At 38.8% G+C, this 20,246-nt stretch overlaps 1 protein-coding gene across 5 annotated transcripts in view; it reads right to left on the reverse strand.

Annotated features, from left to right (window-relative positions):
• SLC9A7 (solute carrier family 9 member A7) overlaps positions 1 to 20,246 on the reverse strand; it is a 150,033-nt gene that overhangs the window by 21,222 nt on the left and 108,565 nt on the right. For 3 of the 5 annotated variants that reach the window (XM_011380041.2, XM_023523251.1, XM_011380044.1), the window contains exons 12-14: positions 17,327 to 17,480; positions 10,142 to 10,201; positions 3,846 to 3,909 (exon numbers count right to left, since the gene is read on the reverse strand). In XM_011380041.2, the coding sequence (XP_011378343.1) occupies positions 3,846 to 3,909; positions 10,142 to 10,201; positions 17,327 to 17,480 (278 nt within the window). The remainder of the gene's footprint in view (positions 1 to 3,845; positions 3,910 to 10,141; positions 10,202 to 17,326; positions 17,481 to 20,246) is intronic. The other 2 variants (XM_011380045.2, XM_011380042.2) reach the window with 1 other exon arrangement.

A 20,246-nucleotide genomic window follows, 5' to 3' on the forward strand; every position in this document is an offset into this window, starting at 1 on the left:
ATTTTCCGTAGTTTTCATACTCGTGCACATGCATGCACATACGCCCCCCCCCAACACACACACCTGCATGCACACAAGCACTGCAAGCACAGCGGTTTCCTTTACTCCACATTCCACTAATACCCTACTTGTGACCTTATCCTGCTGAGATGATAAAGCCAGGATAAATTCAGATTCGGGCTCCTAGCTAAGCCTCATCAATAAGTGTTCTTCTGTAAACTTGGGGAAGGAAGTGAATGATGTGTCTGCATGTCCGGCCAACATAAATCTCAGCTGGATCTGGCATGAAAAGTCCTCACTTGAATGGGGTGTGAGGCTACCTCCAGGTCTGGGCTGTTTGCCTACAGCTGTGCTTGTTTTTGTTTTGGTTGCAAAGTCACCAAGACCTCTGGAGAAACAAAGCAACTAAGTTTTTTGTTTTGTTTTGTTCTAATGAGTCAAACTTGCCAGGGACATGAAGCTGAAGTCTGCCCACAATATTCTTATGCTTCCCTCACACAAAGCCAAAAGTTATAGCCAATAGCTCCTTTCCTTTGTCTACATGAGCTAATATTCTGTACCCTTGTAGCCATGTCTCTGTTTATAACCTTGGGCTTTGAGAACCAGTGAGAAAAATTGTTTTCTATAAAAAATTACTTTCCCATCAAATATCATTTTTTGGTTTGTTTTCATTTCTAAAAATAAAGATCAGTTAGAAGATGAGGTAAAGAGAACTGCCCTTTCTTTTCTAATGGGGAACAAACATCTGGACTTTCCCCACCTCTGATTTCAGTTTCATGACAACACAGTGTGACTTGGATCCGTTTTTGGGTTTCACCCAAAAATGAGAAGCCCATTTATTTCTCTATTTCACTGTTTTTCATGAACACTGAGTACGCCCAGCCCTGCTGTTAGTGGCTCATTGCACTGAGAAGGTCAGGCCAGGAAGATTTAGAGAAATACAGCACAAGAGCATGAGTCATTTTTAAGAAGGTGTCCTGAGGAACCAAGCTTGAAGTTTGCCCTTTTTTCCACTCTGACGGCAATCTTGAAAGACTTTCAAAATGCCAACAGAACTGACTTTGGGGGCCCTCTTCATGTCTGTGTGTGAAGCTTGGAAGGAAGTTAAGGGGAAACTGTGACACAGCTCCCAGCTAGGACTGGCCAACTGGGCACCATTGGGAGTGCAGCAGAAGTTGCTGTGTGCCCTTTCACAATTGGCCCAAAGGGCCCTCCAGGGAGCAATCAGGAACACTGAGTTTACTCATCCAGGGAGGTTTCTGAGGCTCACCCTGGCTGGGGCAGGAGGCACTATTTTAGCTGTCACTTCATGGATTAAATGCACCACCATAACCCTTAGTACTTACGACCCATTGTTTTCGCAAACATTTCCATGGAAGGGTGATAGCAAGTTTGTTACTAAGTCTGGTTACAAGCCCAGTGACTCCACTTGCAATTCTTATGAGATGTGTAGTAAGTTCAGCTGCATGAAACCAAACCATTTCTCATATTTCCTTTCACAGATGCTTGAGTCCAGAGGCAGGCACAATGGCAAACAGCAAAAGGGCTGGAGGTGTTTGACTGGTGTGAACTGTCGAGATGAACTCTTTCTAAATCCTTGTTAACCAGCGGGAGCTAACCTGTTTTTCTTATAAAATTAATCTTGACTGGCCATAGGTCTGTGGAGGATGCTTTGGAATAAGGTGGTCATATCCTACCAGAGCCATTATTTTGCTTTCAGTGAAATAAAGGCATCCATCACGATTTTCACCCATGTTTTCTCGGGTGAGTTTCAAGATCTCCCAAACTGTTATGCTCTAAATTAGCTTCCAAGCGTACAATTCCTGTACCCCTGTTTTCTAAAGTCCCTAATAAAAGCTAAGAGTCAAATAGCAACTTTTCAAAAAAAAAAAAACTTCTCATTGAAACCACATGTTCCCAAGTGGCACAATAGCCAATTCTAAGATAGTTGAAAAGATCTTTAGACGCACCATTGAAGTGGGTACCAAATCTTCAATGGAGTTCATCAAAAGCTCATCCCAAAATGTCCACAACTTTCAGAGGTCATGGCTTTGTGTCCTTTAAGGGGCATCAACACCAAGAATGCCTTATCAGGCTGTGACCACTCTTAAAGAAAAAGAAATCAAAAAGACTGTAGTGCAGTGACAACCCTAGGCCCTGCATAGCACCACATCTGCAAGACTTGTTATATCTGATTTGAGAGAGTCATTTAGAAGATCCTACAGAATCTGAAATATGGAGACTAGACTTAGGATAAAGTGCAGTGATGAGTGCAATTCAAAGATATACTTGACATGGTTTCATAAACAACATATAGGTGCTTCTCTCATGCCCCTGTCTGCCCATCAAATACCTATCAAGCTCCCTAGGTGCCAGGCACTGTGCTCAGCACTGGGCATTTGATGCTGACCAAAATAATTATTGACTCCCAAGGTCAAATAATAACATTTTGGTAACAAATTTCTGCTCCTATTATAACTCTCCTTTCTCCTCGCTGGCCTGCCCAGAAAATGCCAGCTTGAAGAAAGAACAAAACCTGGACACAAAATCATCCCACCAGTCCCACAAAGGGGTGATATCGCAGTGTTAAAACATGTCTGTCACTTTACTGGCACTTCTCCCATCCAGAGGTTAAGGGCTCTCTCCCCTCCCTTTGAATCTGGACTGGCCCTAACAACACGTTGTAACCAATAGAAAGTCACAGAAGTGATGCTGTGAGACTTTCAAGGTTAGGTCAGTAAAGGCGATGTAGCTTCCACCTTGATTGCTGGGACACTGTCTTTTGGAACCCTGAGTCATCATGTAAGAAGTTCAATACCCTGAGGCCACATGGAGAAGCCACATGTTGGCATTCCAGTCAGTTGTCCGCATGCGAATCCTTCTAGCCCAGGAGACAGATATAGGAGCAAATAAGCCTTGGGATGATTCCAGCCCCAGCCTTGAGTTACTCTTGGCCTTCTTCATGGAGCAAAGGCAAGCCATTCCTACTAGGTACTTTCTAAATTCCTGACCTAGAGAATCCATGAGTAGATAAAATTGTTGTTCATTCTCCTATGTTTGAGGCAGTTTTTTGTGCAGCAATAGTAACTGGTATAGATGGTCACACCAAGGGCTAGCACACTCCTCTCCCCACACAGCCTCCATCAGGATTCTCTGTAGCAGAAGGCATGCTTCCCTACTATCACACTAAGATGCTGCCATCAGGCTCTTCCACTTCCATTCATTACCTCTACAGCTTTCCTCCTCAGCACTCTGCTCCAGGCTATCATTGCTGCCATATCCCTACCAAAGTCTTAACTTTTAGCCTTGCTGTGACCTTCAGCCCCTACAGGGGCAAGGGCTGCTGCTGCTCTGTCATTATTGGGCTGGAGGAGAATTCAGAGAGCTGTAAGAGATCCCAGGCCCTGGAGAAACAGGAAGGACTGCAATCACATCCCTTTCCTTCCCCTGCCCAGGTACCACTGAGGGACTCAGAACCAGTCACAGTGAACCAATCACCAATGTATCAAAAATATCCATTCTGGAAAGGTAGGGAGTCAGGAACTTAGTTTAAACAATTTCTCTGGCCAGCCCACCCCCTTAATATGATGTTTAATAACAGAGACTCTGGGGTCAAATCCTGGCTCCATCACTTTCCAATTCTCTGACCTTAGATAACTCACTTAAACTCTCATACTTCAGCTCCTAGTCTGTAAAATAGGAAAACAGTACCTACCTCATAAGGTGGTTGTCAAGATCACAATGAGGGAATCTGTGTAAAGTTCCTGGCATGTAGCAAATACTCAATAAATTTTAGCTATTTTTAATAACATCTTCGCTGGGAAGAAGAATGCCTTGTGACTTACCCCTTGTAAGACTTGAAAGCTGTCATTGTTGGGTGGTGGGTCTTGATCTGGGTCAACACCAACTCTATAAATCAGCAGGGAGAAATATAAGGAGAAAAATGGACAGTATTAGTTTGGACCATAGAAGCCATGCTGACTGAAAGTTGCCAAGAGGCTGACCATCTTCCTGAAGCAGAAGGAATGGTTAACTAAAAGAGGACACCTGTCATGTGGAAGTCGTGAGAAAGAGGTTATATACCACATCATATCCCAGGAGGTAGGAGGGGTGATAAATCCTACATACTTATATCCTGAGCAAGGCCTCTGGAAAACAGTAACACCTGGCAACTGTCTAGCTGCCTTTCTGTATCAGGTGGTCCCAGTTATCAAAATGTGGGTCCTACTGCACCAGGTCCTTTCCTCTCTGCTGCTTCCTCACTTCCACCCGGACCTGCTTTTATTCCTCTAACCTTTTATTATGCAACTTTTCACATACCCAGGGAAATGCTGAAAGAATTTAACAGTAAACACCCATATACCCACCACCTAGATTCTACCATTAGTATTTTGCTGTATTTTATCTATCCATCTCTCTACTGTCCATCTTATTTTTTAGACGAATTCAAATAAAGTTGCAGACATCAATATACTTTCCCTAAATACTTCACCATGCACATCTCTAACTTTTTATCCTGGTGTCCCCATGTCCTCCCACAGCAGAGATGACCTGAAAACACACACATTTGAGATCAACAACTGAAGACAGAAAGCAAATTAAAGTGGCAAAATCCACTTACAACAAATTTCATAAAACAAGGTATTTGTCTTGACTTAATAACATACCAACTGTTGCCCTATGCATCTGTTAATTCTTAATTCCTGTACCTTCCTCATTCTGACATAGATGACATGGATAATATGGGGCAATGGGGGAGAAATCAAAGATACCAGGAAAATTATCTATCTTCTCTCACTCCCTCTAGTATCACAAAGAACAGATGGTATCATAATAGGTAAACCAAGAATACAGCTTTCAGCAGGTCTGATCTGAGCTTGGAGAGGTGCCGATTGGCCTTGACCAGGGGTGTTAGCTGTAGTCCAGTACCAGCGTGCTAATTCCAATGAGCAGACAGTGGACACACAAGGCCCTGTGCATGCATGGTTTACTTTTTTCCCTCTCCTTCCCTCTTCTCCACTTGTAACGCCTAGGATATTTCTTGAGAAAAGAGACTAACGGAAAAGGGGAACAGAACACAACACAGATATACTCCCTCTCTCAAAGCCAACCTCTACTCTGTTTTATTCTAGGCTTGATCGCTAACCCAAGGTGCATGCCCCTGGACAGGGAGAATATAGAAGAAAAGGGAGCAGTTACCTCATATTTTGCTGAAGGCAAAGCATAAAACAGCAATCTGAATTCATGTATTCAGCAAATATTTATTGAGTGCCTACTATGCCAGGCACTGTTCTGAGCACTTAGTTAAAACTCATAGTGCACCTGGCACCAGATTTCCTCCCCATGGGCCTGAGGTTTGATGGGATCTTTGTGGTGAATTAGATGGACTTTGCTGTGTCTAGAATCTGCTTCTAGGCCCGGGTTTCTGAGGGCTGGAGGCTTGCCCTCACAACTAGACATTATCCAGGGACTATTGAGAAACAAATCTCACAGAGATTTTTTTACATGAAATTCATCTAATTCAGGGGTCCCAGGGCTGCCCACAAAAGTTACATCAGAGCCTCAATGCGCCTAATGTGTCTAATGTACTAAAGCAGTAGAGGAGAGGTCACATATTGAATTCCTAGCTGTTGATCCTGAACCCTTACCTGTTTGAGAGTCTCTTAATGTCTTTACACAGAGAAAAGTCCTCTATATGGTAGTTTTGTCAGCATTTGTAAAATCGACAGCTAGGAATCCAATATTAGGCCTTGTTCTGTAGAGTCTATAGCAGTACAAAGCCACTTCATGGAAGACTGACTCAAATGAGTTCTCGGTGCAGACTAAGAGGGGCAGAGGGCTGGTCACTCCAGTGTCTCCCAGATAGCGTACCAGAATGCCAGGTGACCCAGCATCCCACAGAATGGGGGCAGCAGCAACAATATTATGTGATCTGAATGGCATGAAGTGCAGTATGGCCAAGAGTATGGTAGTTTAGATCTGACACTAATAATCTCTTCTTTCTGTACTGAGTTTTGAAACAGGTATACTAGCCTTTGTAAGTGGCTTCCATGTCAGTAGAGATAAAACAAATTGATCTTATCAGCCTAGGTGAAATAGGAAGACTATGGGTAGGAGAAAAGGATGAAGTGTGCCCTGTACTACAATGAAGAAAATAAAGCCAAATACAGTAAAAGTTGTCAAATGAAATTAAGCCCCCTCTATTCTTTTTACTAGGAGGAAAAATGTTTTGTTTAACAAGAACTAAAATAAACTCTGTTTAATAAGAACTGCTTATAAAAACTAGGTTTTGACTATTTTTACTCAAGTCTTGGCAACATCAGTGGAACTCATCTATTGACTCTGGGCTCAACAAGCACGAAATATTGGAAAACAGGATAAACTCAGAAAATTAGGGCCACTCTAACCTTATCCCAAACTCGGGACATTCGACATTTTGTTTGGGGGAACTTAAGAGTGATTCTAGATCCACACTGTCCAAGAGAACTTTCTGAAATGATGGCAGTGTTCTATGTCTGCGCAGTCCAATGTGGTAGCCGCTAGTCACATGTGGCCACTGAGCACTTGAAGTGTGGCAAGTACGACTGATTGTGCAGACAGAACCCCAAGTATCATAAATATGAAGTAAATCTTTGCTTGAACTGATTACTTAGACAATGGAGAGATTCCCCATTTCATCAGTATATAAAGTAAGTTTTAAAACTCTCTGAAAGCTCTTCTTTACAGATAAATGTCATCTTAAAACATGAAAAGAATGAGAGAATTACAATATCACCATTTTCCATTCCTAGTGTAATAATTGTTTCACGCAAGGGTCATCGGTAGATAATTTAACAGTAGGTAAATTGTTGTTGGGAATCTGGCTATTCATATGATGTCAAAGGGTCACTCTATAGATTACTTTTGAGTTACAAAGGGAAAATGGTATTTTCACAACAATGGAGAGGCCTGAGGTTTAAAGTGATCAAATTTAACATCACTAATAAAGGGACAGCCTGACAGTACATGCCCCCTGATAAGAACTGTATAATAAGAAATGTATAACACTTTTACAGTATTTTGAGCAAAAATTATTATCTATCTCTAGTCACAAGGAAAACAAATCAGAAAAAAACAGATTGTGGGATATACTATGAGACAACTATCCTGAATACTTAAAAAAAAACCCTCAATGTAATAAGAGACAAAAAAGTTGGAGGATTATTCTAGATTAAAAGAGAGTAAAGAGACATGACAACCAAAGTAAACTTTGATTGGATACTGGGTCATGCATATATGTGTGCATGCGTATGTGCGTGTGTGTGTATAAAATTCATTCTTTTCCTCAGGTGTGATGAAGGTATTGTGATCATGCAGGAGACTAGACTTCTAGGAGGCAGACATTGAAGTATTTAGGGGTAGAAAGTCATGATGTCTGCAATGTACTTTGAAGTACTCTGAAATGGTTGAGAGAAAGCAAGGGAGAAGACAAAAATGACCAAAAACCGGTATGCTAAAATGTTAACAATTGGTGTATCCAGGTTAGAACTTGGGTATTCACTGTTCCATTCTTTCAATTTTTTTAGAGATTTAAAATTTTTCACAATTTAAAAAGAATATTTAATTATATCCTTGGTGAAAATGTTTCAGAAACATATCAGTATATTTTCTTGTCTCTCTAATCTACTCATATTGATGACTCAGGATTTCATATTATTTCAGGGATGGAAAACCACAAGTTGTAAAGATTAATGGACACAGAATGCTATAATAGGTAAATAGTTAGATACAAATTCTAGTAATTATGTGGTTTTCTTTCCCAGATAAATCCTGGAATGTTTTGTTGAGATCCTCCTTCTCCTAAAAGTGAAGGGCAAGGAGAAAAATGCTAGTTAACTGAAACAAATGGATAATCAAATTCTGACCTATGTAGCTATCTTCAGATCTAGTGCACATCCCCTGAAAATTCACAGTTCTGAAGACAACCCTATCCAGTGCCCTCTTTCCTTGCTTTTACCCCCTCTGCCATGGAAGTTTTGACTCTCGTTGTAGCCACTTGCCATCAACTACCCATCTAAGATGCAGCCCAAACTCATGATAGTATGGAGCCTAAAAGGATCTCCTGTGCCTTCCTACAGGCAAAGAAACATGGGAAAGCCCCTTGGAGTACCTTGGAGTTCCTGCTACTGGTATAAGTGCTGAATAGGAGATTCCTGAGGAAGGAAGCAAATACCTGCTTCCTGGACTGCTACTGCTTTTTAAATGCCAAAAGAAAACAGACCAGGTGCCCTGAGACTCAAATGGTATTCTGACTGCTTTCCCCATTCAAGGCTGTTTAATAATTTCTTTTCTGGCAAGGTTGATGGCCCCTTGGACCAATCCCCAGGGATGATGCTGGACCCCTATAAAGTACCTCATCCTTGGGACAGAGCTCAGATCTAGTCTCTTGGGACAGGAGGTTAAGCAATGGGCCAGGGTGTTTGGTGATATTCCTGGAAGCAAAAAAGACCAGGTACAGTATTTTAAGTATAATGCCTCAGAAGACTTGGGGATCCCCTGACTTTTTGAAATTCCTAGTTTCAGGCAACTGTCCACAATATATATTTCTCTCCTGACCTGCTGTAATGCTTTTGATCTAGGAAACTTTATAAATCTGGAACTTTGTGAGCTATTTTATTACATCATATTTTACCATTCCCCTGATACATCAGGGTTGATGTATCAGATACATCGGAGCACATGCAACAGTCTTTTCTTCTGGGATAAACTGAAATATCCTTATTAAGAATGAGATAAATGTGGAAATCCCACACCAAATGAGAAAATAAAGCAATCAAACTGATGTACTCATTTTGGAATAAATAGAAAAGATCAATAATTTGCTTCTGGTATAATATGTACATTTTGATTAACTGCCATAAAAATGCCATGAAATCTCAAAAACTTTGAAGTTTTAGAATTTCTAAAGTTTAGAAGTTTAGAACTATCAACTTTAATTGGTAGAGTTTTTTATTTGAATGGCTGAGGTCCTAAATAATTTAAGGAATACGAGACACACATCTTCATATAAAACTTTGAACAACAGATCAGAATCTGAATTCTCTCATGTCCCAAATGGAATGACTTGCACTTTGCCTGAAAGACCTTCCTTCCTGAAGGTGGAATATTTCAAAGGAGAGGGTTTTCTCGGCAACTTAATTGGTACCTAAACTCAGATCTCCAAAAATGAATGTATGTGTGCATAATTTAGACAGTAGAAACAAGTTGAACCCAGGAAACTTAAGTACTTCAATTAATTGTATGCATGTCATTACAGTATACATTCAGGGCCTAGTGATATCCCAAGACCCATGTGTCATGACAAGTATCACTGCATTCAACACTGTGCTCAAAGAGTGAAATATTTTCACAATGCCACAAACAGGTCAAGCCTATTTTGCATTTGAATTATCTACCAGCACCCAGAATCAGATGAGGAAGAGAGCATGCAGGTTAAAGATACAGAAGGGAAAAAAGAAACATTGAAGTCTTAACTCTGATTGCCCAACATTGCCACTCTTAGGCATAATCAAATCATAAACTTGGATGGACACTGAGAAACAAATTGCATTAGAAGAGTCTTTATCTTCTGGTTTAAAATTTTTTTTTTCATATCTTCTGATTCACCATGATAAGGTATAAGTATACAAAACCATACTTAAAAACTAAAACAGCGTTGATGCTTAATTAAGATAGTGTAAGCCATACCCCAGCCATGGCTGAAATATAAAGTTATAGTTCTCTTTATGAGTCAGAAGCTTTGTTTACTAGATCATAAGCAGAATTTTGTGGGGAAAGTATTTGTGCCTTTGCAAATGGGCTGCTCCTAACACTAAGCTTAGTTGAAGAAGGAGACACTCCCCAACTCTGGCTTTGGTGTTGACACAATGTCCAAAATGCAGGGAAAGGGAACAGAATCTCAGGAACACTGATATATCAACTGGCCCATAGAAAAGGTGGAAAAATGATTTGCCTTGACCTGACCTCTTGCCCCTTTGCTAAAGAGGTTGGCACACACAGGAAGGAAGAAAAGGACAAACAGCATAAAGAGAAACATCTTAGGTTAGAAAGAGGAGAAAAGCCAGGCCCGGTTAATTCGTTTCTCAGGATGTCCTTGTGTCACCTGAAGTACTGCCAGCTGTGTTCATTCTGGTCCTCTTCGAAGGGCTCCTTGACGCCAACTCTGGGCAGCAGAAAAAGGGAACATTGAGTGTGACAGGGACCACTGGGGAGCCAGGAACTCTGTGCACATGATCTGGATCATGTCCATCAAAGAATAGGCTGTTGAACTTTAAACATAAATCCATAAACTCTCTTAAACTGTCCCCATTCTCTAAAACCCAGAAAGGCAGAGAGGCTGCTTAATTTACATTTAAAGCAACAATGTTAAGAGCCAGGTCAAATAAAGATCCATTAGGAATGAAGATACAACTCTAAAAATATAATGTAATGAAATCAGAGGAATAAATGTAACTCATAGAATATGAATTTATACAGTTTTTTCAGGAATTCATCTGTTTCATAAAGCAAGACACATCCATACAAAAATATAAAACAAAGTTTTTAGTAGACACATATTTGAAGTGTTACAGATATTTTTACACGTATGTGACAGAGCAAAAAGCACTGTTATTGAAAACGGCAACAATACTTAAGAAGACAAAGATGGCCTTCTTTTCTAAACAAGTAAATCAGGTTGTCCATGGGTTCAACCTGAAAATCAGGAACCCAACTTGTGCTATTCTTTGTGTCTTGTGGCCTTAGAGTTGACATGATCCATTTTCACCTTCTTTGGTAATTAATGGGTTATTTAAAGTGCATTTGAAATTCACCGTCATACTAAGAGCAGGGTTTCACAACCTCAGCATTATTGATGTTTTGGGCCCTGGCCTCTATACACATGATACCAGTAGCACCCACCCACCCCCAGTTGAGGCAACCAAAAACATCTCCAGATATTGCCAAATGTTCCCTAGGGGAGGCAAAATTCCCTCGGTTGAGAACCACTTCATGAAATCATGTATCCTCGTATCCTCAATGGGAGGGGCGGGGGGAGGATACTGCCCCACAGGTGTGAAAATTGGTTTCAGTAGGACTAAAACTTTTTTGACATTGCAATAATTTGTAGACCTATAAAGCTTTCAAAAAAGCTAGTTTCTTTTAAAGATTTATAGTATATAACCAGATATATAGATCTGTGATATTAAAATTTCACAGAGAGGTAATTGGGAAAAGTATTTTTAAAGGCTCCTTGAGGGTGGGGGGTGATAATCAAAAAAAGGTTGAGAAACACTGTACTAGACAATGCCCAAATTCTCATGCTACTAATATCCCCTGAAATATGCAAGTAAGACCATGATGCTTCTTAAAGTGATACTTTTAATTAGTCATACATTTAGACTGTGACTTATTCAGACTATATATTACTATATTATTGAAAAATTGTGACAAATTCCAGAAAAACAAGCTAGATTCCATTAATGTAAGATTCACTAGTAATAATAATAATAGTAATCATACAGTAGCAATGCTATGATTAGTAATAATAATACGATAGCTAAAATATACTAAATGCTTACCATGTGCCAAAAGGTACACATTTAACAAGAAAATTCTTTATTACATTTATTAATTACCATATTTTATTCTCACACTGTTGTCATCCCTATTTAACTGGTAAGGAAACTGAGAGTTAGAGAGGTTAAATAAGTTGTCCAAAGTCACAAAGGTACAAAATGGTAAAACCAAGATGGCAAGTGAAGCTCTTAGACCCCAGATTCCCAGTTCTCCTTCCAGGATACTGCCTTTGCTTACAAGGTGGCCTCTTGAAACTCTTTAAATATATCCAGTTACAAATGCTATTACATAAAGAACTCAGGGCTTCTCCCTGCCTTTATTTCTTAACTTATCTTACCAAGAGCTTTATCTCACTCTAATAGGATTATACCCAGCAGAGTGTCCTCACTTGTCCTTGAGTGATTACATTACTGTACTCTGGGGAAGGAAGGTTACCCGTTCATTTGGCTGACTGAGTGTGTGCCATTCCACCTTCACCACTTCATGTGTGTGTCACTTGAAGCTGGGGGCTCCAAGATGACAGCCACCGTGCGGCCAAAATATGCTCAGGATTCATACAAGACTCACCGGCTGAAATAATCTTGTTATCATTTTTTTAAGTTGCTAAAATTTTGTCCTTTGTGAATAACACTTGCTCAAGAGACTAAGAAAAATATCATGTAGTTTGATAGAAAAATAATTTGCCATTATGTTTTAAAATATCAATCTCAAAATACCAATTTAAAAAGATAAGTTGGATTTCTGAAAAGCAGTGACCTGGCTTTGGATTTGTGGTTAAATTGATTTTTATTTTATACACAGACTAGAAATTAGTCATAGTTAAAAATCACAGCTAACTCCTGATTATTTATGGTGGAACTCTGAGTCCTACCCTGGGCTTCTGACTTTTGAGCAGGGCCTCTGTCAGCAGTTTGGAGAAGTAAGAAACAAGTACATATTGATCTTACTGAGGTCACAGAGGTCAAAACACCACATTTAACTTCAGGGGGTTTCTGAATGAACTTAGAATAAGAACCTGGTTTATATAAATAATTCGTATCCATTAAGTAACACAAAAAGCCACAAGCCAGAAAAATCAATCAGTCTCATTACCTTATTTCTGAGGGAATTTCTTTTGATATAATCTCTGTAAATGTCAGTTTCTACACTTACGTAGTCACTATTTATACAAATCTAGGAAAAAGCAGTGAACTGATACCATATGTGTTTTTTTACCAATGGCACACTTTGCTTCATTATGTTGTTTGGGTACAGTTGGACAGAAAGGAGATGATAAAGATAGGAGCAGAAATCAATGAAATTGAAAACAAAAACAACAGAGGAAATCAATGAAATAAAAAGCTAGTTCTTTGAAAAGATCAATAAAATTGACAAATCTCTAGCAAGACTAGGAGAAAAAAGAGGAGCTACAAATCACCAATATAAGGAATTATCAATTACTGAATTACCAATACCAGTGATATCAGGGGATATCACTATAGATCTCAGACACCAAAAGGATAAAGTAATGCTATGAGCAATATAAATATGATAATGTAGATGAAGCAGACCAATCTCACAAACTACCATAACTCACCTAATATAAAATAGATAATCGTAACAGCCCTACAACTACTAAAGATATTGGCTTCATAATTTAAAAAACCCTGGAAAAGAAGTCTCCAGGACCAGATGGTTTCACTGGAGAATTCCATAAAACTTTTAAGAAGAATTAATACCACTTCTACATAATCTCTTCCAGAAAACAGAAGTGTAGGGAACGTGTCCCAAATTATTTTGTGAGGCCAGATTACCCTGATGCCCAAAACAGACAAAGGCAGTATGGAAAAAGAAAAAAAGAAAAGTACAGACACACCAATATTCCTCATGAACACTGACACAAAATCCTTAACAAAATATCAGCTAATAGAATTTAGAAATATGTACAAAAGTTATATATCACAACCAAATGGGGTTTATTTTAGAGAAGCAAGGCTAGTTTTATATTTGAAAATTAATCAGTGTAACCCCCTATATTAACAGGCTAAACAAGAAAAATCATATGATAATTTCAATTGGTACAGAAAAATCACTTGATAAAATTCAACGTTTGTTCATGATAAAAAATAAAACCTCTTAGAAAACTAGCAATAGATAGAAAACGTCCTTAACTTGATGACAAACATCTATAAAAACCCTACAGATAACATCATACTTATTGGTGAAAGACAGAATGTTTTCCCCTTACAATCGGGAATAAGGCAAGGATTTCCACTCACATCACTCTTATTCAACATAGTACTGAAAGTCCTAGCCAGAGCAGTAAGTCATGAAAAGGAAATAAAAGGCACACTGGTTGGAAAACCGAAATAAAATGTCTCAATTTGCAAATGACATGATGGTCTACATAGAAAATCCCAAAGCAGCTATAAAAAATAAATTAAAAAAACCCTCGTAGAGCTAATAAGTTTGACAAGGTCGCAGGATGTAAGATCGACATAGAAAAAACAACTGTATTTCTAAAATTAAAGATACAATATCTTAACAATTGCTCAAAAAAGAACACTTAGATGTAAATCTAACAAACCATGTACAGGTACTGTATACGGAAAACTATAAAATACTGATGAAAAAAATCAAAGATCTAAATAAATAAATAGAGAAATATGCCATATTCATAGATAGGAAGACTCAACAGTAAAGATGTCAATTCTCTTCAAATTGATATACAGATTTAACACAATTCCTAGGAAAATTCCAGCAAAAAAAAATTTTTAAACATTTAAACAAATGTATTCTAAAATGTATGCAGAAAGAAACCTAAATAGCTATGATAGTTTTGAAAAAGAATAAAGTAGAAGGATTCTCTCTACCTGATGCTAAGGCTTTTTATATAATTATAGTTATTAGGACAGTGTAGTACCAGTGGAGGGCTAGACACATAAAACAATGGAGCAGAATGGAAACATACTCAGATGCATACAGCCAACTGATATTTGGCAAAGGAGCAAAAGTAATTTAATGAAGTAGGGATGATCTTTTTAACAAATTGTGCTGGAATGACTGGATAGCAATAATAAAATAAAATAAAGCCTCCATCTAAACCTCACATCTTATATAAAAATTAAATCAAAATGGACTCACAGACTTAAACATAAAGTGTAAAACTAAAACACTTTTAGAATACAGAAGGAAATCTTGGAGACCTAGGGCTTGATGAAGAGTCCTTAGGCATGACACCAAAAGCACAATCCACCAAAGAAAAAAATGACAAACTATACTTCATCAAAATTAAAACTTCTACTCTATGACAGACATTTTTAAAAGAATGAAAAGACAAGCTACAAAGAGAAAATGTTTGCAAACCACAAAGCTGACAAAAGACTAGTATATTGAATAAAGAACTCTCAAAACTCAATTTAAAAAATCCAATTAGAAAATGGACAAAAGACTTGAACAGATACTTCACCAGAAACGATGTATGATCGGCAAATAAGCACACAAAAATATGTTCAACATTATTAACCATGAGATAAATGCAAATTAAGACCACAATGAGGTATTTCACACTCTATTAGAATAGCTGAAATGAAAAAAATAATAATTGTGATAACACCAAATGCTGGCAAGGATATGGAAGATCTGGATTTCTCATACACGTAGGCATGCACATAGTCATTTCCTGACCCCTCACTATATGCTAACTGCTATGTTCTAAGGGCTATCAATATATTACATTAATATTTTCACAAAAATCCAATTATCATATTATATTCATACAAATACAGCTTGTATATTTCAGGAAAAAACTGCCCATGCTCTCAGCTCTGGGTAGGACTATTTTAATGGCCCATTTTTTGAAAAAGGTTATGAGAAGTGGAAAATGTTACAAGTCAACTCTCTACTCTCAGTGGAAAATTATTTCATCCTGTATATGTTGCAGCAGTGGAGGGAGGGGGAGCAGAAAAGGACTTATAAAATAACATGAAAAACAAACATGATTCGATAAGGCTCTGAGCATCCAGGGTACCAACTGGGTGACCGAATAGGAACAGGAAGTAATTTCAGAGGTCACCGAATGCAAAGATTCTTAACTGTGTGCAGGGCAAACCTCCTTTCTTGCCCTTTATCCTGCTACATAGAACTAAGATGGTATCATCTTATGACTCAAATTTCAAGCTAAAAAATCTATACATTTTCTTCTTCAGGCTTATATTCCCACAGATGAATTATTTTCCTTAATACAGCACTTGAGATTCATGCCAGGAAACTGAAATTCTAATCATCCCAAATTTTATGACATAAAAACAGTCCCTAATACATCAAGCCTTCTTACAGGCATTATAGTACAGTGGTTAAGAGTGTGGACTCTGTGGCAAGACTGCCTGGATTCAAATCCCAACTCATCTACTCAAACCTTTGTGACCTTGGGCAAGTTATTGCTCTGTGCCTCCGTTTCCCCAACTGAAGATAGTAGTAGCTCCCTTATAGGAATATTTTGAGAATGACCTTAATATACACGTGGCATCTAGAACAACATCTGCAGCACAAGTGTTAGTTATGTCACTATCACTGATTAAGCCCCACATAGGTTCTGCAGACCCACCTGGCTCTGAGGCTGAGACATGCCAGCCCAGAAATGGTACAATTGGCAGTGGCCAAGCCCAGGAATTCCTGCCTGCTATCAATACAAAAGTCCCCGATGCAGGAGACTATTATCTCCAATTTCAGTTTTCTCCCTAACTCTAAGGATGACTGACTGCTAGATCTTTGTTCATTTTCTCACCTCTAAGCTAGGTATGCTTTGCAGCTGTCAGTTCCATGTATTCTACAGTCTAGAGAAGGCAATAGAAACTAAAAGCCTGCAGAGAACGACGACAACAAAAAACATTGCCACCTTGTGGCTTTTCAGAGTATTCTCCTTCACACCTCTGCACTACCCAAGTATCTTACTTATTCTGATCACTTTCACCTTCTGCAGACTCAAAACTGAGACAGGTAGAGTGGCAAGAGCACCTCCAATGATGCAGACCACACATTTAGAGCTGAAGGGATCTAGAGAAAATCCGATAGTGTACTTTCATTTACCATTAAGAGAAATTGAGGCCCAAAGACAGGAGGGGCTTGCCTTAAATCAGTGCCAGAGTTGGGCTGTGGGTCTCTTGACCCCTGTTCCAATGTCCTCTCTACTGTAAAGTGCTGGAGTTCACAAGCACAGTTTGGAATTTAAATGCTCTTTAAAAATAAAACTCCGGTCAGTTGTACTTAGTCCTGACACAGCTGAAAAACCACAGGCAGGGGAAGCCCATGAGGCTGCAACAAATGAGAGCGACGTAGGAAATGTCACCTCTTTTATACACTCAAGCAAAAAGAGATACAGCAGTTTCCTCCTAAAACAAAATGCTAATTGTGAAAAACAAAACTCTTTATTGTAAAATACCAGACACTGCCAACAGCTATGTCTGATCTCTCCTGCAGCTTTAAAACTTTTTGGATTCATGCCCTAATGTCACTGCTCTAGCAAGATCCAGGTGTTTCTAATTCCTTGTGTTTTTGTACCAACAAAAATTTGAATGACGATACTTTTTTCCTCCTGGAAAATTGAATACTCTGAATTTTTATTCTTTTTTAGTTTTAATCCCTCCCCCAAACAAAACAAAAACTATAAAAACCTTCCATCCACTAAGCTGTAGCACATCCTGCATGGGCATAGTGACAGAGACAAAAAAACTGGTCTTGATTTCCAACTGACCTTATGTTAAGCCATGACAACATAGGTGTCGTGCCTCCACCAACGATCCAGACAGTGAAGAAGACGATGAGGAGAGTGGTCGTGAACATCATCTGGCGAGCATAGGATGCCGTGTCTCGGATGGCCAGTGCAAATGCCATTGCTCCCCTGAGGCCTGCAAGAACCAAAAAAGATCTCTTGGTTAAAAGGACAAATGACAAGGTGCCCTCAAATCCACTGCTGCTGCTCAAGGCTTATAAACCATATCCATTTCTGCTTGTAGAGTCAAGTTGTTTTATTCTGAAAGAAGAACCTTAAAGGAATGTATTTTTCTCCTATTTGAAGTTTTCTTTCACAAAATATGCAAATGCGATAATAAAAACACTACACTACACTACTTTGTACAGCACCTTTTAGAATAACACTTTTATTGCTGAAATAATTCTGCTAGTAATATGAAATAGAAAGAAATATAAATAAGAAATAATAATTTAAGTTCTTCATGTCTGTGATCTAAGCATTACCTATGCACTACATAGTCATTATAAACTTAAGAAACAGACCAGATATGACGATGTCAAATGCATATTTGTGGTTCATGTACTATGAACCACAAAACAGTTCAGCATTTCCTTAGCAAAGCCATGCAGAGAAGTAACAATATAACCTGATCTATATCAAGGGTTGGCAACTTTTTCTGTAAAAGGTGAGATATCAAATATTTTATGCATTGTGTACCACAAGGAAAAATCAAAGATTTTATGTAAGTACTTATATAAAAGGCAGAAAAAAATTTCCACAAAATTTGATTGACAAAAATAAGAATATAATTATATCAAGTATAGTTTGTTGTAATACAGGGCTACTAATGAAAAGAAGGAACTGGAGGGGGATGTTTTGCTTAATTGGGTTGCAAAGTTAGTGTCCTCTATCGTCAAATACATTGTAAATGTATTTGTAAAAGCCATTCTGAGCCCTGAGAGTATACGAACACAGGCAGTAGCCAGATTTGGCCCAGGCACCAGAGTTTGCTGATCCAGATCTACAATAACAGTGTTAAGATTAAACACCATTTTAATGTTCATCTTTCCAAGCTATTTTTTTCACTTTTAAAAAAATTTTAATTAGTTTCAAGTATACATAAGCTTTGTTGTTCCCTCCTCAAACCACACTCATAACTTGTTGTAAAGACTGAATCCATGGTCTTTAATACATATCTAGTACAAATTCCTATTCACCATGAACAAGACTGTGTGTATATTATATGAAAATGAAAGTTATAACCACTATATCTGTACATTTTCCCAATAATGCTACAATTAATCTGAGAATTTCACTATAAACTGCTAAAGAGTGACTTGACAAAAGTTATATTAAAAAACAAAGTTAATGTTTCCTATTAATCTGTCCCAGTGAAGTATTTATACATATCTAGATTGTCCTACAACCAGCTATGTAATTGATTAATCAATCAATACTCAAGCCTCTAAAAGAGATGTTGTCTCAAAGCTTGGGGGTCGAAAAGAAATAATATTTGCTACATTTTAATTTTATTAGGTAAATATTGTAAGCAATATGAAAGTGAAACCTCAGGTAGTTTTGGCCTTGAAGAATGAGTTTCTTTCCATACCCAGATTCCTCCCAGCAGAAAATAATTTCCATGGGAGATATCTTTAAACAGCACTGTGTACTTCTCAATCTTTTAGTGCAGAAAATAATGAACATATTTTAAGTTTATCTAGGTAACTGAGCCATCTCCAATTCATCTTTCTCTTTTCTGCCATCATATTCCTAATATGTGGGGAGGATCTTGTCACTGTCTTCCTCAGAAACCTCTAATGTTTCCCAGCTGCTCCTGAGTACAACCTAAACTCTTGGGCACAGCATTGGAGCTTCTCCATGGTTCCCAAAGTGTTGTCCTCAAGCCAGAAAAGCAGCAGCAGAGAACATGTTAAAAATGCAAATTCTCAAGGCCACCCCATACCCTCAGAATCACACTCTGGCAGTGGGGCCCAGCAATCTGGTTTAACCAACTGAACGGGTGATTAAGATGCAACCTAAAGGTTCACACCAGTTTACACGCAATTTTCCTTTCCAACCTCATTGTCTTTCTACATTACCCCATGTGTCTTACATTTCAACCAGAGTGCTATCTTTCCCTAAAAAAGCCACACGAGGCAATACTTTCTGCCTTTCCAACCCGCTGCCTCCTGAAATCCATTTCTCCCAAGCCCAGTTCAAAGGTGACCCTTTGTGAAGATGGCCCTGGGCTCTCCTCTCCTCCACATTGATTCCATACCTCTTTTGTGCAATTCGCACCCTTCCGAGAAAGCTAGCACTTTGCAAACCCCCGCCCCCGTAGATTGTGAGCTCCCTAAAGGAGGCTGGTCTCTATATCCTCCACAACCTAGAACTGTGGATTATAAAAAGAGGATGCTCAATAAACAGTTGTCAGACTGAAAGGAAATAATTATGGCAGACTGTACATTTAAGGGCAGATGCAAGTGAGTACTAGCCAGCGACTGCTTCGCTGAGCAGTGCCTGTTGGTGTGATTTCAATATGACTTTCTGAGGCTCCCAAGAACTACTGCATGGCAGTAAATGGCAGCTACTCACTTTGCCTCTTGTACAGCCCCTCTCCACCCTTCACACAGGACAGAGGTAACTTTCAGGTTCACAGTAGCCCTTTGTGCCACCATCTCCTCCCTCTTCTCTGCAGAGATGCTCTAATTTGGGTCTCATCAGTCAAATCTGATGTTTACACCCTTCACTGCATATCTACTCATGCCGATTGCTCTCTCCTTTCTTTACCTCCACATATTTCTTTATTGTCCTTTGTCCCCTCAGTGGCTTCTCCACACTTCTCAGCTTTATAGTGGAGAGGGGGCATCTGAGAGACAGCGTAAATCAAGTGTAAATCAGCAGATCTATCACAGCTGTT

This window comes from Pteropus vampyrus, unplaced genomic scaffold (assembly GCF_000151845.1).
Source record: "Pteropus vampyrus isolate Shadow unplaced genomic scaffold, Pvam_2.0 Scaffold387, whole genome shotgun sequence".
NCBI lineage: Eukaryota > Metazoa > Chordata > Mammalia > Chiroptera > Pteropodidae > Pteropus > Pteropus vampyrus.